This window comes from Mus caroli, chromosome 3, assembly GCF_900094665.2.
Source record: "Mus caroli chromosome 3, CAROLI_EIJ_v1.1, whole genome shotgun sequence".
NCBI lineage: Eukaryota > Metazoa > Chordata > Mammalia > Rodentia > Muridae > Mus > Mus caroli.
Genome location: NC_034572.1, coordinates 52,083,238 through 52,104,069, shown reverse-complemented (window position 1 = coordinate 52,104,069; position 20,832 = coordinate 52,083,238). Strand labels below are relative to the sequence as shown.

Below are 20,832 nucleotides of genomic sequence, written 5' to 3'. Positions count from 1 at the left end.
CTCTCTCTCTCTCTCTCTCTCTCTCTCTCTCTCTCTCTCTCTCTCTCTCTCTCTCTCTCTTTCTCTCTCTCTCTCTGGCGCGCTCTCTCTGTCTCGTGTGTGTACCTTGTCTATTGTTTCCAGGCCAACCTGTCCATTTTGGGAACTAGCAACTAGGGTTGACGTTTGCCGGAGCATTGACTGTAGATAAGTTGGCATTTCCTGACGGTTTAGAAGCATCCCAGCTCTCCCAGCCAAGTGCCGCCGCGTCCACCGCAGGCAGGGGTGTGCTCTGTAAAGGCTGGGCAGCTTAACGTGAACAGGGAAGCTGGCGGTGGAGATTGTGGAGAAAGGAAACGGACGGTTTCCAGCGCTAAGCTTGGCGAGAACGGTCCTGGATTCCTCCTGGACCCAGTACCCAAGATCTGGGAGCGCTTGAGAGAGTGCTTACAAAGGGGAAGCGGATACTGCCTGCTTCGCTGGGGAACCCAGAAAACCCAGCAAGCCACGCCTTCTCTCAGCTTCCCAGGCTTGCGGAGGACTCAGAAGTTGTAGCTGCTGTTTGGTTTTTGTTTTGGTTTTTTTGTTTGTTTGTTTGACTAAGTGCGATGAACTCGAGTCCATAAGGACTCAACGCGGCCACTCGAGAGCTTTCTTAGTTCTCTCTCCAGTGCCAGCATTTTATTTAGTTACCTGTCTGGGGGGGGGGGGGCAAACCACAAGCCAAAGTCCGAGCTCTCATTCCCATGGCTCCAACGGTTTGTTCAGGGCCTGTGTTTACATCCTCACAGCTAAATTAATGGAATCATGCATGTCTATCTCTGAAAGCTTTTTTTTTAAATACTCACAGAGATAGTGGTTTTTTTTCTCTGCCAACCAGCTTTATTAATAATATCCTCACCTGAAACTTGACTTGATCTCCTGTATTTTAAATGACTGATAGCATTACATTGTGTGGTTCTACTATAAGATCCTGTTGCCAGCACTGAAACCCTTACAAAACTCCTCACAATCTCATTTATATGCCTCTTTCTAACCTAGACCTCTGTCAAGGAGTTTATTTTCTGAACTTATAGGTGGGAATAATGTTAATATTTCTGAGATTTTTTTAATGAAAGTAATTGTTCTACCTGAGACTGTTTTGTCTTGCATATCTCCTTAGTGATTAATTTTTAGGGCAAGAGCTGTTTTAAATTAAAAATAGCTCACTGGAAATTTTCGTTTTAGGCTTCATAGTCAAGTCAGTAAAATGAGTGAGTTACTTTGGTCTTCTGCCCAGCTACAAACCCAATTAAAATAGCTTATTCAAATAAGGGTTTGAATGCGGGTTTAGGCTATAGGGTCAGCTTATTAACTTGCTTGCCTTTAGCCCCACCCCCGGTCCTGCTTACTAATTCACTCAACTCAGGTGCTGCATCTGTGCAATTCGGATAAAATAGTTTCATGCCGCCCCCTTTTATTGGAAGCAGATTTTCCCCCTCCTATAATACAACCTGATTATAGTTTCCCCTCCTTCTGCTCCTCCCAGTTCCTTCCCACCTCCCCTTCCATTCTGATCCACCCCCTTTCTGTCTCTCATTAGAAAAGAATAAGCTTCCAACGAATGGCAACAATAAGGAAAGGAACCAGAGAAGGCACAGTTAGAGACCCACTTGTTCTCCCATTCTGGAAGCCATAATATACACCCAGAGGACCCTGTGCATGCTGTATGTCAGCGTCTGTCCTCCATCACTGTGCCTCGCTCAGGATGAACTCTTTCTAATTCTATTTACCTGCAAACGGCATTCTTCTTAATGAGTGAGTAATACTCACTGTGTAACTAACTGTTCCACACGTTCTCTATCCATTCTTCTTTAGGGAGACATCTAGGAATTATGAACATGTCTGTCTGAATGAGTATCACTGCGGTAGGAGGAAGCATCCTTTGGATATGTGCCCGAGAGTGGTAGAGCTGAGTCTTGAGGTAGATCCCCATCTTCCTGAGGCACCACCACACTGATTTCCATTGCGGCTGTGTGAATTCGCACTCCTCCCAACAGTGCATGGGTGCTCCTCTTACTCCACATCCTCGCCAGCCTGAGGCTGTCTCTTGTGTTACTGAACTCAGCCATTCTGACAGGCAGAAAATAGAATCTCAAAGTCATTTTGATTTATATTTCCCTGATGGCTAAGGATGCCAAACATTTCTTCAGGTGTTTCTCTGCCATTTTATGTTTCCTCTGTTGAGAATTCTCTGTTTAGAGCTGTATCCCATTTTGAAAAATAGGATTATTTGGTTTGTTGATACCTAGTTTGTTGAATTCTTTATATATTTTGGGTATTAGCCCTCTGTCAGGCGTGGAGTTGGTAAAAATATTTTCCAGTTCTATAGTCTGCATTTTGTCTGAATGACGGTGTCCTTTGCCTTACAGAAGCTTTTCAGATCCATGGGTTGATCTTAGTACCCATGCTAACAGTGTTCTGTTTGGAAATTCCTTTCCTGTGCAATGAGTTCGAGGCTATTCCCCACTTTCTCTTCTGTCAGATTCAGTATATCTGGTTTCATGTTGAGGTTTTGTGGGGTGGTGAGTATTGATCTATTTGGAGTCTTATACACGCCGATATTCAGTTGGACCAGCACCATTTGTTGAAGATGCGTCTTTTTTTTTTCAAGTGTGTACTTCTCCTTTCTTTATCAAAAATTAAATGTCCATAGGTCTGTGTTTACATCTGGGTTTTCAGTTTCATCCATTGATCAGTCTCTGGTTTTGTGCCAGTGCCATGTGGTTTGTATTAGATAGCTCTGTAGTACAACTTGAAATTGGGAATGATGAAACCTCCAGCAGTTCTTTTATTGTTCAGGATTGTTTTAGCTATCTTGGGTTTATTTGTGTTTCAATACGAAGCTGAGAATTATCCTTTTAAAATCTGTGAAGATTTGGAATATTTATGGGGATTGCATTAAATCTGTAGATTGCTTTTGGTAAGATGGCCATTTTTACTATATTTATTTATACTACCAATCCATGAGCATGGGGGAATCTTTCCATCTTCTGATATCTTCTTCAATTTCTTTCTTTGGTGCCTTAAAGTTTTTATCAAACAATTCTTTCACTTGCTTGGTTAGAGTTATGCAAGATTTTTTATATTATTCCATGCTATTGTGAAAGATATCATTTCCCTGATTTCTTTCTCTGTCATTCATATATAGATTTCTGTGAGTTAATTTTGTATCCAGCTACTTTGCTGAAATGGTTTATTAGCTCTAGGAGTATTCTGGTGGAGTTTTTTGGGTCACTTAATATATACTATCTGCAAATTAAGAGTACATGTAGAGTACTTTTCTCAATCTAGTTTATGAGAGTGCAGTTGGGCCAAGCCATCATGCAGATCAGGAGCCAAGCTTATAATAAGTCTTAGGGTTACTTTTGTGTGTGTGTATTTATAATGTTTATAAAACTGGAGTGTGCATCCCTTACATTTGATTAAGTAGTAATCCAAACTATTCGAGCAGGGCAGCTCAACCATTTGGTTTGGAAAAGCCAAATTTGGATGTGTACTTAACTGCAGCAACCAAAACTCTTCACTGGAGATGAAAACCATTAAGGAATAAGGTCTGTGTCAGATTGAAAACAAGGCAGGTCTGTGTACTTAGCTCAGGTGATCCAGCTCAGTGTAGGGCTGCTCTCTTGTTTTAGGAGCCTGGGCTCCTCAGCCTCTCTACTTTAGAACAGTGATTCTCAGTGAGAAGGGGCAAACGACCTTTTCACGAGCATCACCTAAGGTCACTGGAAAACACAAGTATTTACATTATGATTCATAACCGTAGCAAAATTACAGTCATAAAGTAGCAACTAAATAATTTTATTGGGGGGCTTGGGGGGATGAGGGTGAGGGGTGGTCACAACGTGAGTAAAAGTTTAAAGGGTCATTAAAGGGTCACAGCTTTAGGAAGGCTGTTGAAAGACAAGAGGCTTCCCCAGCCCCTGAGGCTCTATGTGTCTGTTACCTTTCTTCCTTGCACTGGTCCCTGGGAGTATTGAGATAGTCTGTCTCAACTGCATTACACAGGGCCACTCCTTTAAAGTGTCAGCTAGGTTGTCTGACCTTTTCTCTCTTTTTTTTTTTTTTCTTTCTTTTTTAACAAAGCAACCTTGTTATACTCTAACCTCAGAAAAGACTTGCTGAGGCTTTCAAATTCAGTAGTGATATGCAGTCACATTTCAGGAACTTTGAAAGAAGATAAATACAAATGGAAAACATGTCGTAGAATGATATGAGAAGACTAGAGAGGTTTAGTATTTCCTACAGTACGTTGGACAGCATAGGCAGACTCCTTATCACAACACCACCAAAGGGCAACCTTTTACTCCTGCATAGGAGCTGGGAATGTGGAGACAGCTATGCCAGGCATTCATAGAGGGGAAAAAAGAGAAAAGCTAGAAACTGGACTTTGATGTCAAATCTCAACCCCTGATCCCTCCCTGATTCGGCGCTCACCTTTGGCCAAATTCAAACATAAAGCCAGTACTAACAGGGCAAACTGTCTGTATCTACATGCCAAATTCCTTCTGCTTAGGGACAGCCATTGGTTGGCTCTGTTTTAGGCAGTGTTTACTGAGCTAGATCTCTGCGTACCTGATGTGGGAATCTGACAGCTATAGAAAAATTATCTTGTGTATTGTATGGATGTATCTGACGTGTCAGTTAAAAAGCCTTTGGCCTATGGCTTAGGCAAGAAATTGGAGGCAGGCCATGCCGGCAGAAAACGAATTCTGGAGAAGAGCAAGGTAGAAGATCTAGGTGCCTGGGAAGATATGAGGGGATGGACACATGGTTCATGAGCACAGGGAACCCGCCATGGGGCAGAGTATAGGTTAAAATAATTGGGTTGTGTAAGTCATGATCTAGTCAGAGTAGAGCCTAGCTATATGGCCAAGGTATTTGAGTCTGAGTCATATTTCTGGGAGCATGGGACTGGAAGGAAGCACCTGGAGCTAACTCAACAGACAGTTTCTGTAACATACTTTGTTTAGGTCTTTATATTTTAAGAGGCATTCATCCTGCTCAGTGATAGGATGTAACCATTGTCCCAGGAGCTCCTTGACTTTGTACAAAGTGGTTCCTTTTTAGCCTCTGGGGGTCTTTAGAAGCAGGGCTAGGGCTAAATGATTACAATGGAGATTTTTCTTGCCCTAAAATTCTAGAATCTGCCAAGTGGTCATGGGAACAAAATCACTAGAGAGAAGGCAGAAGAGCCAGGTTCTCAGAAGGCCTAGCTATGGTCTAGGTGTGAACTTCCCTGAGCCAATTAGCTCATCTACGACAATAAATAGAGAGACTTCCTACATGGTGGATATCTTGAGATCAGATTAAAAAGGCCATAGAAGGTCCTTCCTCACCAGTGCAAATGGAGGCCAGCTGGTTGTACTGTGCTGGGACAGGGAAGCCCACTCACAAAAATATGTTTAAAGATTTCTTCTTAGTCTCAAAACTTCTCCCACGAGTCACTGTCTTCAGAAGCTGTCTCTGCAGTCTTTACAGTTGCCTGAAATTGACGGTGTTAGCCCAGAGACTTAGAGTCGTACACGAAGAACCAGAACTCTGATCCATTACTCCAAGGGTCAGTACTTTAGAGAACAAGATTGACAGTACAGCTTTTGAATGTCAAGCGGAATTGAAGGCTACAAAATGGCAAAGCCGTGCTAAAATTGAAGGTTGATTCTGATGTAATTGACCAAAGGTTTCACCTGGTTAGCACAACCTGGAACTAAAGTCAGCTGCCACTAAAGTTATCCTTCCTACAGCCAGACTAGAAGCCAGCTAAAAAGTATGGTAAATCTGGCCTTGAAAGTACCAGCCTGAGATTCAACTGGAGTCTCTCTGTTCCTTACAGCTCTTTCTTGTAAGCTCCATTGTATCCCATTGGTGTGATTGTATAAAGGCCAGGCTAAGCAGCACTTCTTACTCAGACATGTAAAGCCTTCATTCAGGAGAGGCGTGAGACAGTTATACATTTGATCACCTGAATGCCAGCGCCTACCACCAGTCAGTACTGCTGAAGATACATGATTATACCTGGGGTATTAGAATGACTTTCCATTTTGCACATCCAGAAAAGGAAACTAGAGCTGTTTTCCTGGTTAAATGTGTGTGTGTGTTCATCCTTCAGGTCTTATTGGAGCTCCTGAAATTTACCCGGGGTGCTCTACTGCCTTTACATCCATCACCTGCCCTTTTCCTTTAGTTCCTGGGTCGTTCCCAGCTATCAGTTTCACCTCTCACTTCCAATTTGGTAGACTTTTTATGGAATGGCCTTTTAGACTATGTAGCATCTATGGGGTAAGAAGTTACCATAGAGATAAAATAGACAGGATTCCCTTGGTAAACATGTGGGCTTGTGCCCTTTTTTAAAACTTCGAGTGAATAAAGGTGCTGTCTTTGTTCCCTCCTGCTGGTAGGCTCCCTGGCTGTGATAGTTTTAAGAGCAAGCCCAAATCCAACCTTCTGGTCTACATCTTCACTCTATTCCCACCGTGGCTGGCTCCTCTAAGCCACATAGGGTGATGATGGGTTTGGTAGTAATAATTCATGCAAACTGCCTCGCACTGCTCTGGCACTAAATACATGACAGTTAGTTAGAAATTCACAGGAAGCAAATGATGAGGGTGGTGTCACTGCAGGCAGGTGTAAACATGAGAATCTTTTCTTTCTTCCTCCTGCAGGTTCGTTCTCTCAATGGGCTTCTCTCCCGAATGTCTGGTGGTATAAGCCCATCTTGAGTTTCCTAGAGCCAGGTGATGTGGCCCTGACATTAGTTCATTAGTGTTTCAGGGATAAGGCCTTTTTTCATTCTTCCCATTTCTGTAATCTATCTTACTCTCATTTCCTTCCTTCTTCCTTCCTTCCTTCCTTCCCTTCCTTTTTTAATTGAGAAAAATAAGGCCTTGTTATGTAGTCCAGGCTGTCTCAAACCCATGCTCCTCTTGCCTCAGTCTCCTGAGGTGGTGGGCATGTGCCACTGTTCGGAGGGTCTGTATTCTCGTAAAGCCTCATTTGGTTAGGCATCACTTTTAAGTATATACATTTTATATATCTTACTTTACACATTTTAAGTTACAACTGTTTTTATTTCTTATTTGTGACATTTTTAAGGTTGAATATCACAATTTTTATTTTATACTTAAAGGACTAGAATTAACAGTAATATAAGTTATAACTTTTACATTTTTAATCAGAGGAAGCACGATGCTCATTCCTTTTTAAAGTATGAAGGAACAGAAAATAATGTAAAATCAAAATGCCCCATAAGCCCTAAAAATAACCATGATTCCATTTTGTAAATTTCCTTGCAAACATACCTGTAACATAATGGTTTCATTCACCCACACCTCCCCTACCAAGAAAAAAAGCAAGGAAAATGGGAAGTACAAATTTTCATGCTGTTTCTTGGCTTTTCAGGTCATGCACATGGTGGCTGCTTTTCTATACTGATAAATGATCTTTGAGGTCATGGTCAAGGGCTGCACCAGACTGCAGTTCACCAACAGCACCAGAACTAGTCAATCAGGTTCCTGCTAGTAGTCATTTTTAATTGTGTTTTCTTGACGTGATTTTCTTTTGATTACTACTAACCTGAATCCTTGAGTCTACGATGACCATTTCCTAAGGATGCGGTTTCTGGGGTTTCTGTAGTACATGAGGAAGAAACAGGTCTTGCTTGGTAAAGCCACAGTAAGTAGGTCAGTCCTTCAGCCGTATTTGCAGTTCCATTTCTACTCTGCATCCATCACTGGGTGTTGTCCTTTATGGCCTTAGTGTTGCTGATGATTCAGTCTTCCCTGAAGCTGCTTGCTGCTCGTGATCCACATAATTTTGACCACCTGAATCTTGTCTGACATTCCCCTATGGCCCCACTGATCTGCCTCACCTGCCCTTGCCCGCCCCCCCTCACCTTCCTTGACTCCAGTGGCAGAGATAGATAGCTTAGCAGAAAAGCAGTGCCTTCCTGAACCAGGAACACAGGGGAGTCACAGCATGGGGACTGCACTTTTGCTCCTGAAGAAAGAACCGGTGGAAGGCCATCACATGGACCCCAGGGAAGCCAGCTAGAGAAAACTGCTTGCTTGCTTGCTTGCTTGCTTCCTTCCTTCCTTCCTTCCTTCCTTCCTTTTAGATGCCTGACAGGTCTCCCATTATCTTCCTAACCTCATTGTGAAAGTGATAATATGCAATTAACATACCTCATTAGTATACATACTCTTGAACTTGTCAGTTTGGACCACACAGGCTTCAGTCTGAAGCAGTGACTTTTCTTTCATTCTCTCTGCTTGGCTGAGAGACTGGGCTCCCCTTCCCACTGAAGACTCAAGCACTGGGTCTGTAAGGAATGACAGATTAGAGGCATCCTCTTCTAAGACTGCCAGATGGAATTCACAATGCCTAGCTACATTTGAGCTTCAACTGAGCTACAGATAATTTTGCAAGAAGCTATAAGTATATATTTTTTAAAAACTATCTGAAAGATATACTAGGCACCTTGTATATTATTTGTTTATTTGACAACCCCACCAATTCTTTTGATGAATATGACTGAAAAGACCAGTAAGGTAGAATCACTATTTAAGGCTTGTCCGTGTTGTGGATATGATCGTGCAGGTGGGAACCTGGGCATTGAAGAGAGAGCACATATTGAAAAGGGCTTCCCCCTTTTGCTAGTAGCATGACAGAAAGCCTTTGACTCTGGTATTTCGTTACCAGTGACAGAGTACACTTGCTTGCCAGCTCTGCCTGTGGACAGATGAGAAACACATCATCAGAAATCAACTTTTGCTCTAAGATTAAGAATGCACTATTGCTAGCGCATAGAGTTTTACAAGGCCACATGTTCCCTCTGTCCATTACAGAATGTTCTCCGATATCTAAGAGAGTAATTACCCCCAAAGTTTTCCATCAACACTCCATTTAGTAAGAAAATTATCTGTAGTATATGATCTATTTTGTCTTAGGAGCAAAAGATGGATCTATGAACCCAAGATTTTAATTAGAGCAACCTTCTCTAAACAAACTGTCATGTTACCAGCATATTAGTCTCAGCAGTGTTTGTTGACAGTATGTGGCAGTTCTGGGCCTGAGTAATAGTGTCTTCTCATTTATTATCTGTAAGACTGTTACTGCCCTACGGGTCAATAATCAGGCCTTCACCCCTCTGCCTTGAGAGCTGAGGTGAGGAATTTGCCATTGGAGTTAAAATATGCAAGGATGTTTAGAGGAAGATTTACCCAGATACAGAGTGAGCAACTTAACTTTATCCTGCTGTTCAAGGGTTAACTTGAAAAATACACACTCTTTCATTATTAATCACACTAACAGGCTCAAGGTCAGATCGGAGCTAGTACTGGCATTCTAAACACAGTATTTCACCAGTAGTTGTAAATGTGTTTCTAGAGGGGCATATAGCCATCAAAAGGACAGCCGAGTTTGTGGGACATTTCAGAAGTTGTAAACACCCGACTCTAGTCGTTTATATAAATGAAATATGTGACACATCTTTACTAAAGAAATGATAAAAAGAAACCTATAATTCCGATATTTAAAAATATGAACATTTTTCTTACATGGTCTGAAACTGAGTCCCTCTTTAGTATTAAAATCTACAGTAAGATTTCCAGTTAAAGTAAAATAGCATGGTGTGAGACTGTCTGTCATCTGCAAATAAACCTAATATTTGTTCGTTTGTCTGTAAGTACCAGGTAGGCAAGGAGCAGGTAATAGAACCAGTAAATCAGAGCTTAAAATTATTAGGACTGTAAGAGATGGGCAGTAATCTATGATCACGTGCCAGTCGGTGTCTGAGGAGCAGATACACACTTTAATCACATACACACAAAAGCTAGTTTGAACTGCTAGGAGGCTGTCTTTGTAAAATTTTAATGACTTATTTTTGTTTTATGTATATTGGTGTTTTGCCTGCACATATGTCTGTGTGAGGCGCAGGAGCCCCTGAAACTGAAGTTGCAGACAGTTGTGAGCTGCCCTACAGGTGCTGGGAATTGAACCTGGGTCTTCTGGAAGAGTGACCAATGCTCTTAGCCACTGAACCATCCCTCCATGCCCTAGAGGCCTGTTTTGTTTGTTTAAGGCTATTTTGAGGTTGAACATGTAGTATGTCGTTTCCCTTGTATGCACAAGGTCCTAGGTCCAGTCCCCAGTACTAGTTAATGGTTAATTTTGATAAACCTAAGGCTTGCCATACTGCGTTCATCATGCTATAATAGGTTCCCCTGAATTCCCATTTGAGCAAGCCTGAAGAGTTGTGAGAAGAGAGACAGCAGCTAGGTAGTTCACTGGTTGTCGGCTGACACATCCCCCCCTTTTGAACCCTTCACTCTATTTCTAGCAGCCATTTAAGAAAAGGTGGATTGGGCTAATTTCCCACCTGGCACTCACCTGTTAGATGGTGTCTTGGAATGCAGTGGGCCTGTTTACTCAGTGGACAATGCAGCTGAAGTGGTCAGAAATGGCAAAGCTGGCCACACACCAGCAGTGACTTCCAGCCGTGGAAGGATCAGTAGGGCGATAGCAACACTGTCATAGAAACTCTGACTTCTGTGAGGAAGCAGTGGCTTTTGTAACAGTTCTGTCTTCATTGCAAAACTATGTTGCTTCACTAAAATGAGTCCCACAAAACCTTGAGAAAAAGAGAAATGAACCGTGTAGATGCTGTATGCTAGGAAAACACTAGGAGACAGCTCAGCTCATTCAACCAACTCTTTCTGAGAAACGTTTATCCTTTAAAATGTAAATATGCTAACATTTCTCCTGGGTTCCTTTGTACATTTTTAGTTTGGATGTGATTTAAGCATAGATAATAGTTGCAATATTAGTGTAAAAAAAGAAAATTCCCAAACAGCCTTTATCCAGACTCTCTTGTGTGGGGGTGTTCTCACTTTGCTTTTACTTATATTGTTAAACATTTGGATGTAAGCTGCAGGCGCCCTGCCTGAGCCCTACATCTCTCCTTGTGTGTCTCTTTAAAAATAGGACATCTGCTGTAACCAGGAAATAAGACACAGCCCAGACACTGTACTCTCCTCTGCAGTGCGCATGGATAGCTCAGGGCTTGTCCTAGAAATGCCCTTTTCAGAGTGGAGGCTTCCCGGCCAGCCACGAGTTGCATTTAGGCATCACTGTGTGTTTTATGGTCATTACAGCTTATTTAGCTCGGAGCCAAGTGCTGTTTGCTTGTGCTTACTCTGGAAAAGGTCATTTCTTGGAATTGATTCACATCCAACAACAGAATATGGGTTTTATTTTATTTTATTTGGAGAGAGTCTCATTTGAGACACTGACAGCTATCCTGCTAATGAGTTCGAGCTATTTCCTTGGAGGTAAGCAGATGGAGGCAGGGCGTTTACCTCACAATGCCCCAGAGGAACCAGCTTATGCCATGGAGCTCCTGGTTACCTCCATTGTAGTGGGTGACTGACTGGTGGTGTTCAGTGTGTCATTCTGAAATTACACAGAATAGAGTTTAATGAAACAGATTAAATGACTTGGTCTAAGCCTTCTATACGTACACTAGCTGACTGCAGAGAGAAGAGTATTTAGCTTATAGCCTCATTTCATAAACAAACAGTGTTACTGTTTATTAGGTAAATAAATATCTCATTATGCACATTTGTGTATGAAAGTTTTGTATTTGTACATGAAAGGGTTTCTGTGGCTCAAAGAGGGAAACCCTGCCTAAATTCCACCTTAAATACAGCCTTTAAACCTCCTGCCAGGGAAAGAATGGCAACTATTTACTGCTTTCTGCAAAGACTTAAACACGAAGCTGAAGCCGCAGGTTACACATAGCCTTTCAGAGGCAGAATGTGTTTGCTCAGGACCACTGTGCTAGCCCCTGGCAGGCTGCTAAAACAGTATCCTAGGTGAGACATTCTACATTTCTTTCTCCTTCTGGTCCTCCCCACATTGTTAGTCCTCCCATCTCTCTCTCTCTCTCTCTCTCTCTCTCTCTCTCTCTCTCTCTCTTCTTTTTTCCTTTTTCTTCTTTAGAGTGGATGGCTTAGAAATAGCCTCCACCCTTTGGGGAAAATGAGCACATCTTTCCCAAAGGAAAAATGTCGTTTATAGCTGTGGGTGTGTCCCAGGACACACAAGCCTCTCTGCAAAGGAGCCCAGGGGCTCCTCTCAGCAGCACTTGGGTACAGCAAAGAACCAGGCCTGTGAATGGAAAGCCCTCTCAGCCCAGATGTCAGGAAGATAATCGTTTGCTTCAAATGGTCTAGATCATTGAGCCATGACTGTGTCAAGTGGATAGCATATGTAACATGGATAAGCCAGACAGATGGGTGAGTTGACTTACGACGCAGGCACCACAAAACAAACAAAGTTGGAATGTTTTCCTTTTGGAGATCATCTTTAATCCAGTTACCATAAAATGTTCTCAGTGGTCCTGAATTACCACAATTGATTGGTGTTGAAATTCAGCTGGTTTAAAAGAATCAGTAAAACACTCAAGGCTTTAAAAAAAAAAAAACAAAAACAAAAACATGGTTAAGTTAGTAGAGCCTGTAGCAAGATCTTTCCAGAATGCCACTGTCCACACGGGTGCAAGGAAATGTCTGTCTGTCCGTGTGACCTGAGGGGGTTCCCCTGAGGAAGAGTGGCATGTGTGAGAGCCAGTCACATCACATAAACGGCCCTGCCCAAGCGGGACAGGTTATCAAGCTCTGCTGCCGATAGAAACGCTTGCTATGGGTGTTGGCTCTGGGAGGCACAGTGGGCTGGGGCTGTGGGGACAGGCTCAAAGGGTGCTCTCCTGGATGCGCTGGGCCAGACTTTGCCTCATTCTTGGGCTTCACCCTGGCAGATCAGGTCAACAGCCCATTCTAAGCCATCTTCAGATCCAAACACTGAGCCAGGCTCTGAGACAGCCTTGCTATTTTTGTTGTGTTTATGTGTGCTTTAAAAACTCTGGACTGAAATGCCTCACCCACCGTCCACAGGAGGCTCTATGTCCTGCCCACACCCCAGATTTAAAACAGTTCATAGGGACTTCTTTGAGAGGCTTTGAAAAGTTGAGAACATAGAGTGTAAATAGAAATGGATAAATCTATTTCTCCTTCTAACCAAGACTTTTTTTTTTTTTTAACCTGGACTTTAACAATTAGTCTACAGCTCTGCAATACGAGCGAGCAGTTCTGTCAGGCAATACAGACATGCTTCAGCCAAGGTGATGAGGAAGGACATGAGCTATTTTATTTACTTATTTATTTATTTATTTTGCTTGTTTGCTTAGTTTGTTTGGTGGTTTTATTTTGTTTTGTTTTTGAAAAGGAATTCTATGAGGTTCAGGAAAAGCCTGAAGCATGCAACCCCTCTGTCTTAGTCTCCAGAGCAATAGCATACACACACACACCCTCTTACCCACCCCTCACCCCCCCCCATCCTACCCTCCACTTCACTCCCACCCCCACCCTGTGCTCTGTGTTGCCCGTAGTGTCTTTGAGTTCCCTGTGGGGAGCAGCTGCTGTTGTCTTTGCTTCTCTATCCTCTCAGAGACATCAGCTTGGTATCCTGTGTGGAGAAGATACTCTGGCCCTCCTGGTGGCTAGAAAGACATTCTGTAAGGATTGGAACTTGACCTGTGTTAAGTTTATAAGGGGATTATAAGTCAGAGCAGGGGCAAGCAAAAACAGCTATGAGCTTTTTAATCTTAGGATCATATAAAGGTGGCCTGGTGCTGTTTCTTCTTTGGTGCCTGCAGGCTTGAATGGAGGACCTGAGAGTCGGTGCAGGAAGCTAGACTGACTGTCTGTCATCCTGTGCTCCAGTCAGAGGAGGCTCACTCCTCCTTTTACCTAAAGAGTGGTTGCCGTTTCTTACTTTTTTTCTGTGATCACAGTGCAGAGCACTGGGTAGGTATCTGCTTGTGGCTTGATCTTCCCTCTGGTCACTAGAATTACAATCGTCATTCTTATGAAGGTTGAGAGCAGAAACACTTTTCCGTTCCTTTAGTGTGGCCTTCTGCCATGATGGACATGATATATCTACTGAGACTGTCCTGCAAATGGGAAGGAAAAAAACGATTTTATTCCTATCCCAGCAAGGCAGCATGTGAAGGGCAGCCTGTGTTTAGTTCACCTAGCTCCCACTTTCCCAACCTGGAATGAGGACCACACAGGCCTCCTCAGCAAGAGGTGTGTGCTTGACCACTAGGAAGAAATTTCAGGAAAACTTATTGGGCTTTAAGGACTTTAAACTCTGATAAGTCGCCAGTCTTGAATGTGATTCTTTAGAAGCAAAACAAAAATCTGTAGGCACAGCCCTCTTGGGGACAAAGGTGAGGACAGAGGTGACAGCATGGCAACAAAAGTGGGTCCCAGCCTCCTCCACCCAGGCTTAGCCACTGGCAGTCAAGACCAGGGAACCACAAGGGAGCCCTGCCCACTGATTAGATGATCTGCCATCAGTCTTAGGAAGGAGTAAGTGAAACTGTGTGCTGTCTTCAAAATCATCTGTTCGCAGGAAAAGCCTAGAGATGATCCCGTGTTCCATTGCCCCACCCCACATCCAAGTACTTGACTTCTTAAAAGCAATCAGGGCTTATGAAAAGTGAGAAAGGGGCCATGTTATCTCAGTAGTTTTGCTTGTCTGGTATAGGGAAAAGAACAATTAAGCCTCATTGTTTACCATTGTTGGGGTGTGGGTCTAGAAAGCAGTGCCCTGACTTTACACGTGATGCTATTGACAGTGAATAGAAACTGAGACTTGCCTTTCCTTGAACAGAAGTAGTTTAGATAAAGATAGAACTGGAGCCCAGGAAGGCCGGTGTGGGTGGTCTGCATGGATGCTGGTACTGAGGAGGTTTGGGGAAGACGCCATGATGCAGTATGTTGCTTTCTGTCTCTGCAGTATGCTACCACGGGCTGTTCCCTGACTCTACACCATACAGAGAAACCAGAGCATGAAGACATCTGTGAATACCGTCCTTATTCCTGTCCTTGTCCTGGTGCCTCCTGCAAGTGGCAGGGATCCCTGGAAGCCGTGATGTCCCATCTCATGCATGCCCACAAGAGTATCACTACCCTTCAGGGAGAGGACATAGTCTTTCTAGCTACAGACATTAACCTGCCAGGGGCTGTGGACTGGGTGATGATGCAGTCCTGTTTTGGCCACCACTTCATGCTGGTACTTGAAAAGCAAGAGAAGTACGAAGGTCACCAGCAGTTCTTTGCCATCGTCCTCCTCATTGGCACCCGAAAGCAAGCTGAGAACTTTGCCTACAGACTGGAGTTGAATGGGAACCGGAGGAGACTGACCTGGGAGGCCACACCTCGGTCCATTCATGATGGCGTGGCTGCAGCCATCATGAACAGTGACTGTCTTGTTTTTGACACAGCCATAGCACATCTCTTTGCAGATAATGGGAACCTTGGAATCAATGTCACGATATCTACATGCTGTCAGTGAGGCTCCAGGAGGCTTTCCTAACCCTGGGAAGTTATTTGGGCATAGCGCTCTATGTTTAATAAAGGTTTTTTAATAGATGTTTTATTCAGTACGTCTTCCCGAGGCGGGACCCACAACTGTCCTATGTTTTATTTAAACGACAGCTTCTCGTCTGGCACTGATGAATCTAAGTTCACCGAACTGTGATAATCGGAGTTGGCCTGTTAGTAATTCGGAGGTGGTTCGGGGATCTCAAATCAACTCTATTCTATTTCCTTCCTGAACAGCTCTTGACAGATCGCTCAGGGCTGCCTCCCCCTGCCTCATCCTGAGCCAACAAAAGCACAGTGACTTTCCTGAGAGTCCCTTTATTTCTAGGAGGTAGCAGTTGCTTTAATACCTTTCAGGCTGGGTATTTACACAGAATCACCTGTAGTACTCATCTCCAACAAAGAGCTAGAGAATCAACAGAGTTGAACAACCTCCTCATCTCAGAGTTTGAGGATTACTGGCTTGAATTGTGGGAAAGGGTCCAGAATCTAAAGGTGCTTTAAGGCCATCCTCTGCTGACACTGTTGGTCTCTACTGTCCTTCCTCAGCCTCTGCACACACCACATGGAGACCAGAACTCTAAATCCATGGGGACGCAACCCCTGGGGTTGGCCTGCTTTCAGGCGCTCAGTGAGTTGAGAGTTCTCACAGTTAGTAGTTGCTCACCATAGTACGGATGACCTGTTTACATATGGCTTCCCTTGGAAGCCCTCCTTGACTGTAACTGGTGTGAGAGACTAGATCAGTGCTTGGGAGAACTTGATAACCAGTGTCACATGCTTGCCATTTAAAAAGCGTGTGTCAGTTGTGAGGTTTAGTTTTTGTTTTTGTTTTTATCTTTACACACAGGCACACACATACACACACTTTAATTTTTTAATAAAATTTTTTCAAAAAATGTCATGCTTCATTTTCCTGCTTGAATCGTATGTATCTATTGCACATCTACTGTGGACAGATGCAGAAGTCTCCACCACTACCTCTAGAGCTGGTACGTCCAGCATACCCCTGTGAGCAAAGCCCCTGTCCAAGGTTGGGGGCAGCAGCCCGTATGTCTAAACCCAGTCAGTGCTATGCGTTGTCACTAGTGATGTGGGTCTCATCTCCAGTATTGTTTGCTGTCTGACTGCCAGTGAGAAAACACGCAACTCCCATTTTCCAAAATTACAAAGAGGAGGCATGGTTAGTGTTGGGGCCAGAAATGATGAGGCCCAACCATGGTGCACGCTCTCCCCTTCCAAGCCCCATGTCCCAAAAGAATTCACATTAGCCCTGAACTTCGCTCCAGAATTCAGCGTCTCCTCAGTGAGGTGATTAAGCTAACAGAAGAGCAGTTGGAAGTGATGGCTCCGGGGCTGTCCATGTTCTCTAAGAGAGACACGTGTTAAGCTTTCATGTCACAGTTCTGGCAGGTAAGGAAGTTGGCTAGTTTTATGCCAACTTGACACCCACCAAATTTGCCTGTGGATAATTTATTAAGGTTGATGTGGGAGTGTCCAGCTCACTATGGACAGTTCCACCCCTGGGCTGGTGGTCCTGAGGGCTGAACAAGCCAATAAGCAGCACTCCTCCATGGCCTCTTCGCCAGCCCCTCTGTGTCTTCTTCAGGTTTCTGCCATGCTTCAATTCCTGCCCTGAAATCCATCAGTTATGGACTCTGATATGGAAGCATAAGAAAAATAAGCCCTTTACTCCTCAAGGTGCTTGTTTAGATGGTGTTTTATCAAAGTAATAGAAACCTTAACTAAAACCGTTGCTAAGGTAAATTATAGGCTATTCTTCAAATGAAGAGTAAAAAGATCTGTACAAAAGTAGATAATGATATATTTTGGAAGTGAAGAAAAACCGCTGTTGGTACTAAGTACATCACATTTCCCACTGGTGGAGGTGAGCCAGCTTCCAGGAGCAGGTAGGGGCCCATCTGCTCCCATGATACCCAGGCAGCTTGAGTATAAACAAGCTGAGCCTGTCAGCAGTTGCTTCCTATATAACCCTTCATGTTACTACTGAAATCGGGACTCTGTGGCCAATAGTGCAGGAAAGAGAAAGCTATGAGCAAGGCCTGAAAGAAGGAGATAGAGAAACAGCATGTTAATGCAAAAGGGATGAGGAGGGGTAGCCACCATAGTGGCCAGCGACTGGGTCCTGGAGTTCAGGCGTGCTAATTCCCCATTTCCCCTCAGGATAGGATTTAATGAAGGTTAATAAACCTGTAGACAGCAAAACTGAGCTCTTCCAGGTAGAAGGCCCCACAATCTGATGAGATCACCAACCATGACCTGTCTACTCTCTGGCGTTCCAGAAATTATATTTTCTAACAGAAAATGAAAGAAAAAAAGGCTGGCTGAGAATCCACAGATTATAATCGGAATGCAAGAGGAAGTGAGAAAGATATAAGTCAGAACTGGCTCTTAACAAACAGAATAACCAATAATTGTCAGGAAGTCAGCATGTGATCCATTTGCCATATTTTTTAAAAATGTAAGATTTCTTCTCCTTTGTCCTTTGCCACTGATTAAAACATGGCTGATTGGGCAGTGGTGGATTCAGCCTGTGTTCTGTGGCGCTCTGATACATTTATGCAATGGTTCTCAAAAGGACGAGAGAAGAAAACATTTCAGTCTTTTTTTAAATAAACGAAATCTGAGATCGGGAGCTCCCCACCGACACCACCATCATCATTGCTGGGGAGGATTTGGTCTGTGTCTCTAAAACATGGTTTTAGAAGCTAGGTGCCCAGTAGGAATAACAGAAAACTTGAGAGAGGTTCCTGAGGGCAACAGCCATCTTGGATTCTCAGATACAACCTCAGGTTCCAGCAGTATGTCCCTACTAAAAGCAGCCAGGGTTATATGAGTACCACACAACTCCCTTACAGCAGCATGCCCAGAAAATCACTGGAGGGAATAATCTCTGTACTAATGCCATTAAGGTTCTTGGAACTTGCCATGGGGCCAGCACTGTGACCCTAAATCAGCCCCAGGCCTACAATTCCTCACTAGCAACATTAGAAGGACTGTTTCTGAATGTTGTATCTAGTACTAACTTCTGTGAGAGGACATTCAACTTGAGCTAAAGCAGACAGACCATGCAGGCAGCCTCTGCCGGAAGTGACTCTGGGATGCCCGGGATGTCTGTGACAGGTGGATCACATTTCAGCTGAGTCAGAGCTGTAGGTGTGACCTGGGCACAGAGACCAGCTTTGCTTTGTAGTCCTCCACTCATAGAGTCTGGCCTTGACCCCTGCTTGAACCATGAAGCCACCCATTGTCACAATCTTTAAAGCAAGCCACCTGGTACTCACTTGAGGCTTAAAATGTACTTTCAATGAATACTGTTCATTTGCCTTAAAGTCTCCAAATGACAAAAAGAACATGGAGTCTGTGGACACCAACGCCATTGCTGTTAACCAATTTAAGAATGAATGAATGAATATAAACGTGCAGGGCTTCCTGCAACGTCAAAGATTAGAGCTTCCAAGTAAGGCAGAGTGGAGGCCGAGTGAGCCATGGAAGGAGACAGAATACAAACAGACAACCGCAGAGAGAGAAATAGAGAAAGGGCTTCCAAAATTCAAAAAGGAAGTAAAGGATACCAGAAATGTGTAGGGGTGGGGAGGGGGACCATGACACTGAGAAGGAAGTGAAACAGCTGTAATTCCCCTTGGGTCTGGGGTAGGGGTGGGGAGTGGAAGTAGGCAGGAGCCACTTCCAAGAGCTAAGCCGATGAAAGTTGGCCTGTGAGTACAACACTCCAGACAGGTCCACGCCCGTGCCCGTGCCCGTGCCCCTCGCCATTCTAGAAGCCAATTGCAAGTTTTGGAAGGACTGATTCTCAACTGGTCAGGGAAAGAGAGATCTCATGCTGTGCGATGGGTGTGGGAGTCTTGAGAAAAGCTGTTATTGAGAACCGAGCTACCCAGGGGGCCAAAAAGTTGAAGAGCTTCTGTTTGTCCTGGGACAGCCCCTGACTGAGGCAGCTGGGGAAGGCAGGGGGGCCAGACCCTGACATGCAAGGTGCAAGCAGCCTGAGACTGCCTTACACTGGGAAGGGGTGGGGGAAAGCTGGCCATCTGGGAACAGATCTCAACTGAGAATAACCCTTGAACTTGAGGGCTTTGAACCTGATGCCAGCTGGGAATTCAAACTCTGGATCTTGGGGATTGAATTAAGGTCACTAAGCTTTGGTGACCAGTGCTTCTACCCCAGGAGCTGTCTCTCCAGCCCCTCTTTAAAAAAAAAAAAAAGCAAAAACAAAAACAAAACTTCATATTTTTAATCTCTTGCTCCTTTTTCTTCCCCTCCATATTACTTTCCACTCTCCTCCTTTCGCTTACAGGGACCCTGCTTTGTTCTTCGCTCCACCCCGTCTCCTTCCCTTATCCTGTGCTCAAGATCTTCACACTGGCATCAACAGTGTTCAACTTCAAGGCACCTTGTGCTGCAGTTCAGTCACTTTCCATGGCATGGTCATTGGTGACGAGCTACTGGGCTGTGATCAGTGTTAAAAGCGCCTGTACAGCTTTTGTGGTTTCACGCCACTAGGTCAGTTTGTTTCCATCCTTGATGAGTAGTACCACTCGAGACTGAGCCTTCCAAAGTAGGCTGGGAGGAGGCACATGCCTTTAATCCCAAGACTGAGGAGAAGAGGGCAGGAAGAGCAAAGTAATCAGTCACTTTCTGATTGGATGTATGTCCTGTTCCACAAGATCTACCTGGAACCAATAACTAGGCCAACTAAGTCATGGCTACCTAAGTTGGCTATTCTCCTGAGTGGACATAGAAATCAATTTCCAACTAAATTCTCGATCTTATTCCCATAGAGTAGGGCATCCTTCAGCCCCCGTCAGAAAAGCTGCTTTTGAAGTAGATGGCAATGAGTACAGAGGCCCACCATTGGTCTGTATGCAGAGAATAAAAGACTGTGGATTGCTCAGCTCTAAATGGGGCATCTATAGCCACCTCCCCTCCAAGGCTCTGGGATCGTTGTGTTGGAGCAGGTGGGAAATTTTTTAAGAGCATGGGTCATAGCGATTTGCAGTGACTTCTAGGCATGGCAGGGCTGGTATACTCACAAACTCACGTTGGCTAGGACTCCATACTCAAGACCTGCACAAAATTAAAACTGAAAGAAAGAAAGAAAGAAAGAAAGAAAGAAAGAAAGAAAGAAAGAAAGAAAGAAAGGAAGAGAAGGAGGGAGGGAGGGAGGGAGGGAGGGAGGAAGGAAGGAAGGAAGGAAGGAAGGAAGGAAGGAAGGAAGAGAAGGAGGGATATAACAACTAAGTGTGATACAGTATCTTGTTTTTATTTGGTTGGTTGGTATTTTGTCCGGGCAGAAGTTTGAGCCTACAACTTAAGCATGCTG

The 20,832-nt window shown here is 44.0% G+C and overlaps 1 protein-coding gene across 1 annotated transcript in view; it reads left to right on the top strand.

The window, feature by feature from the left end:
- The window catches only part of Siah2 (siah E3 ubiquitin protein ligase 2), a 16,737-nt gene extending 1,217 nt beyond the window's left edge, over positions 1–15,520 (top strand). Inside the window, exon 2 of the mRNA XM_021158922.2 lies at positions 14,881–15,520. Coding sequence (XP_021014581.1) covers positions 14,881–15,438 — 558 coding nt within the window. The 3' untranslated portion in view covers positions 15,439–15,520. The remainder of the gene's footprint in view (positions 1–14,880) is intronic.
- The last annotated feature ends 5,312 nt before the right edge of the window (positions 15,521–20,832 follow it).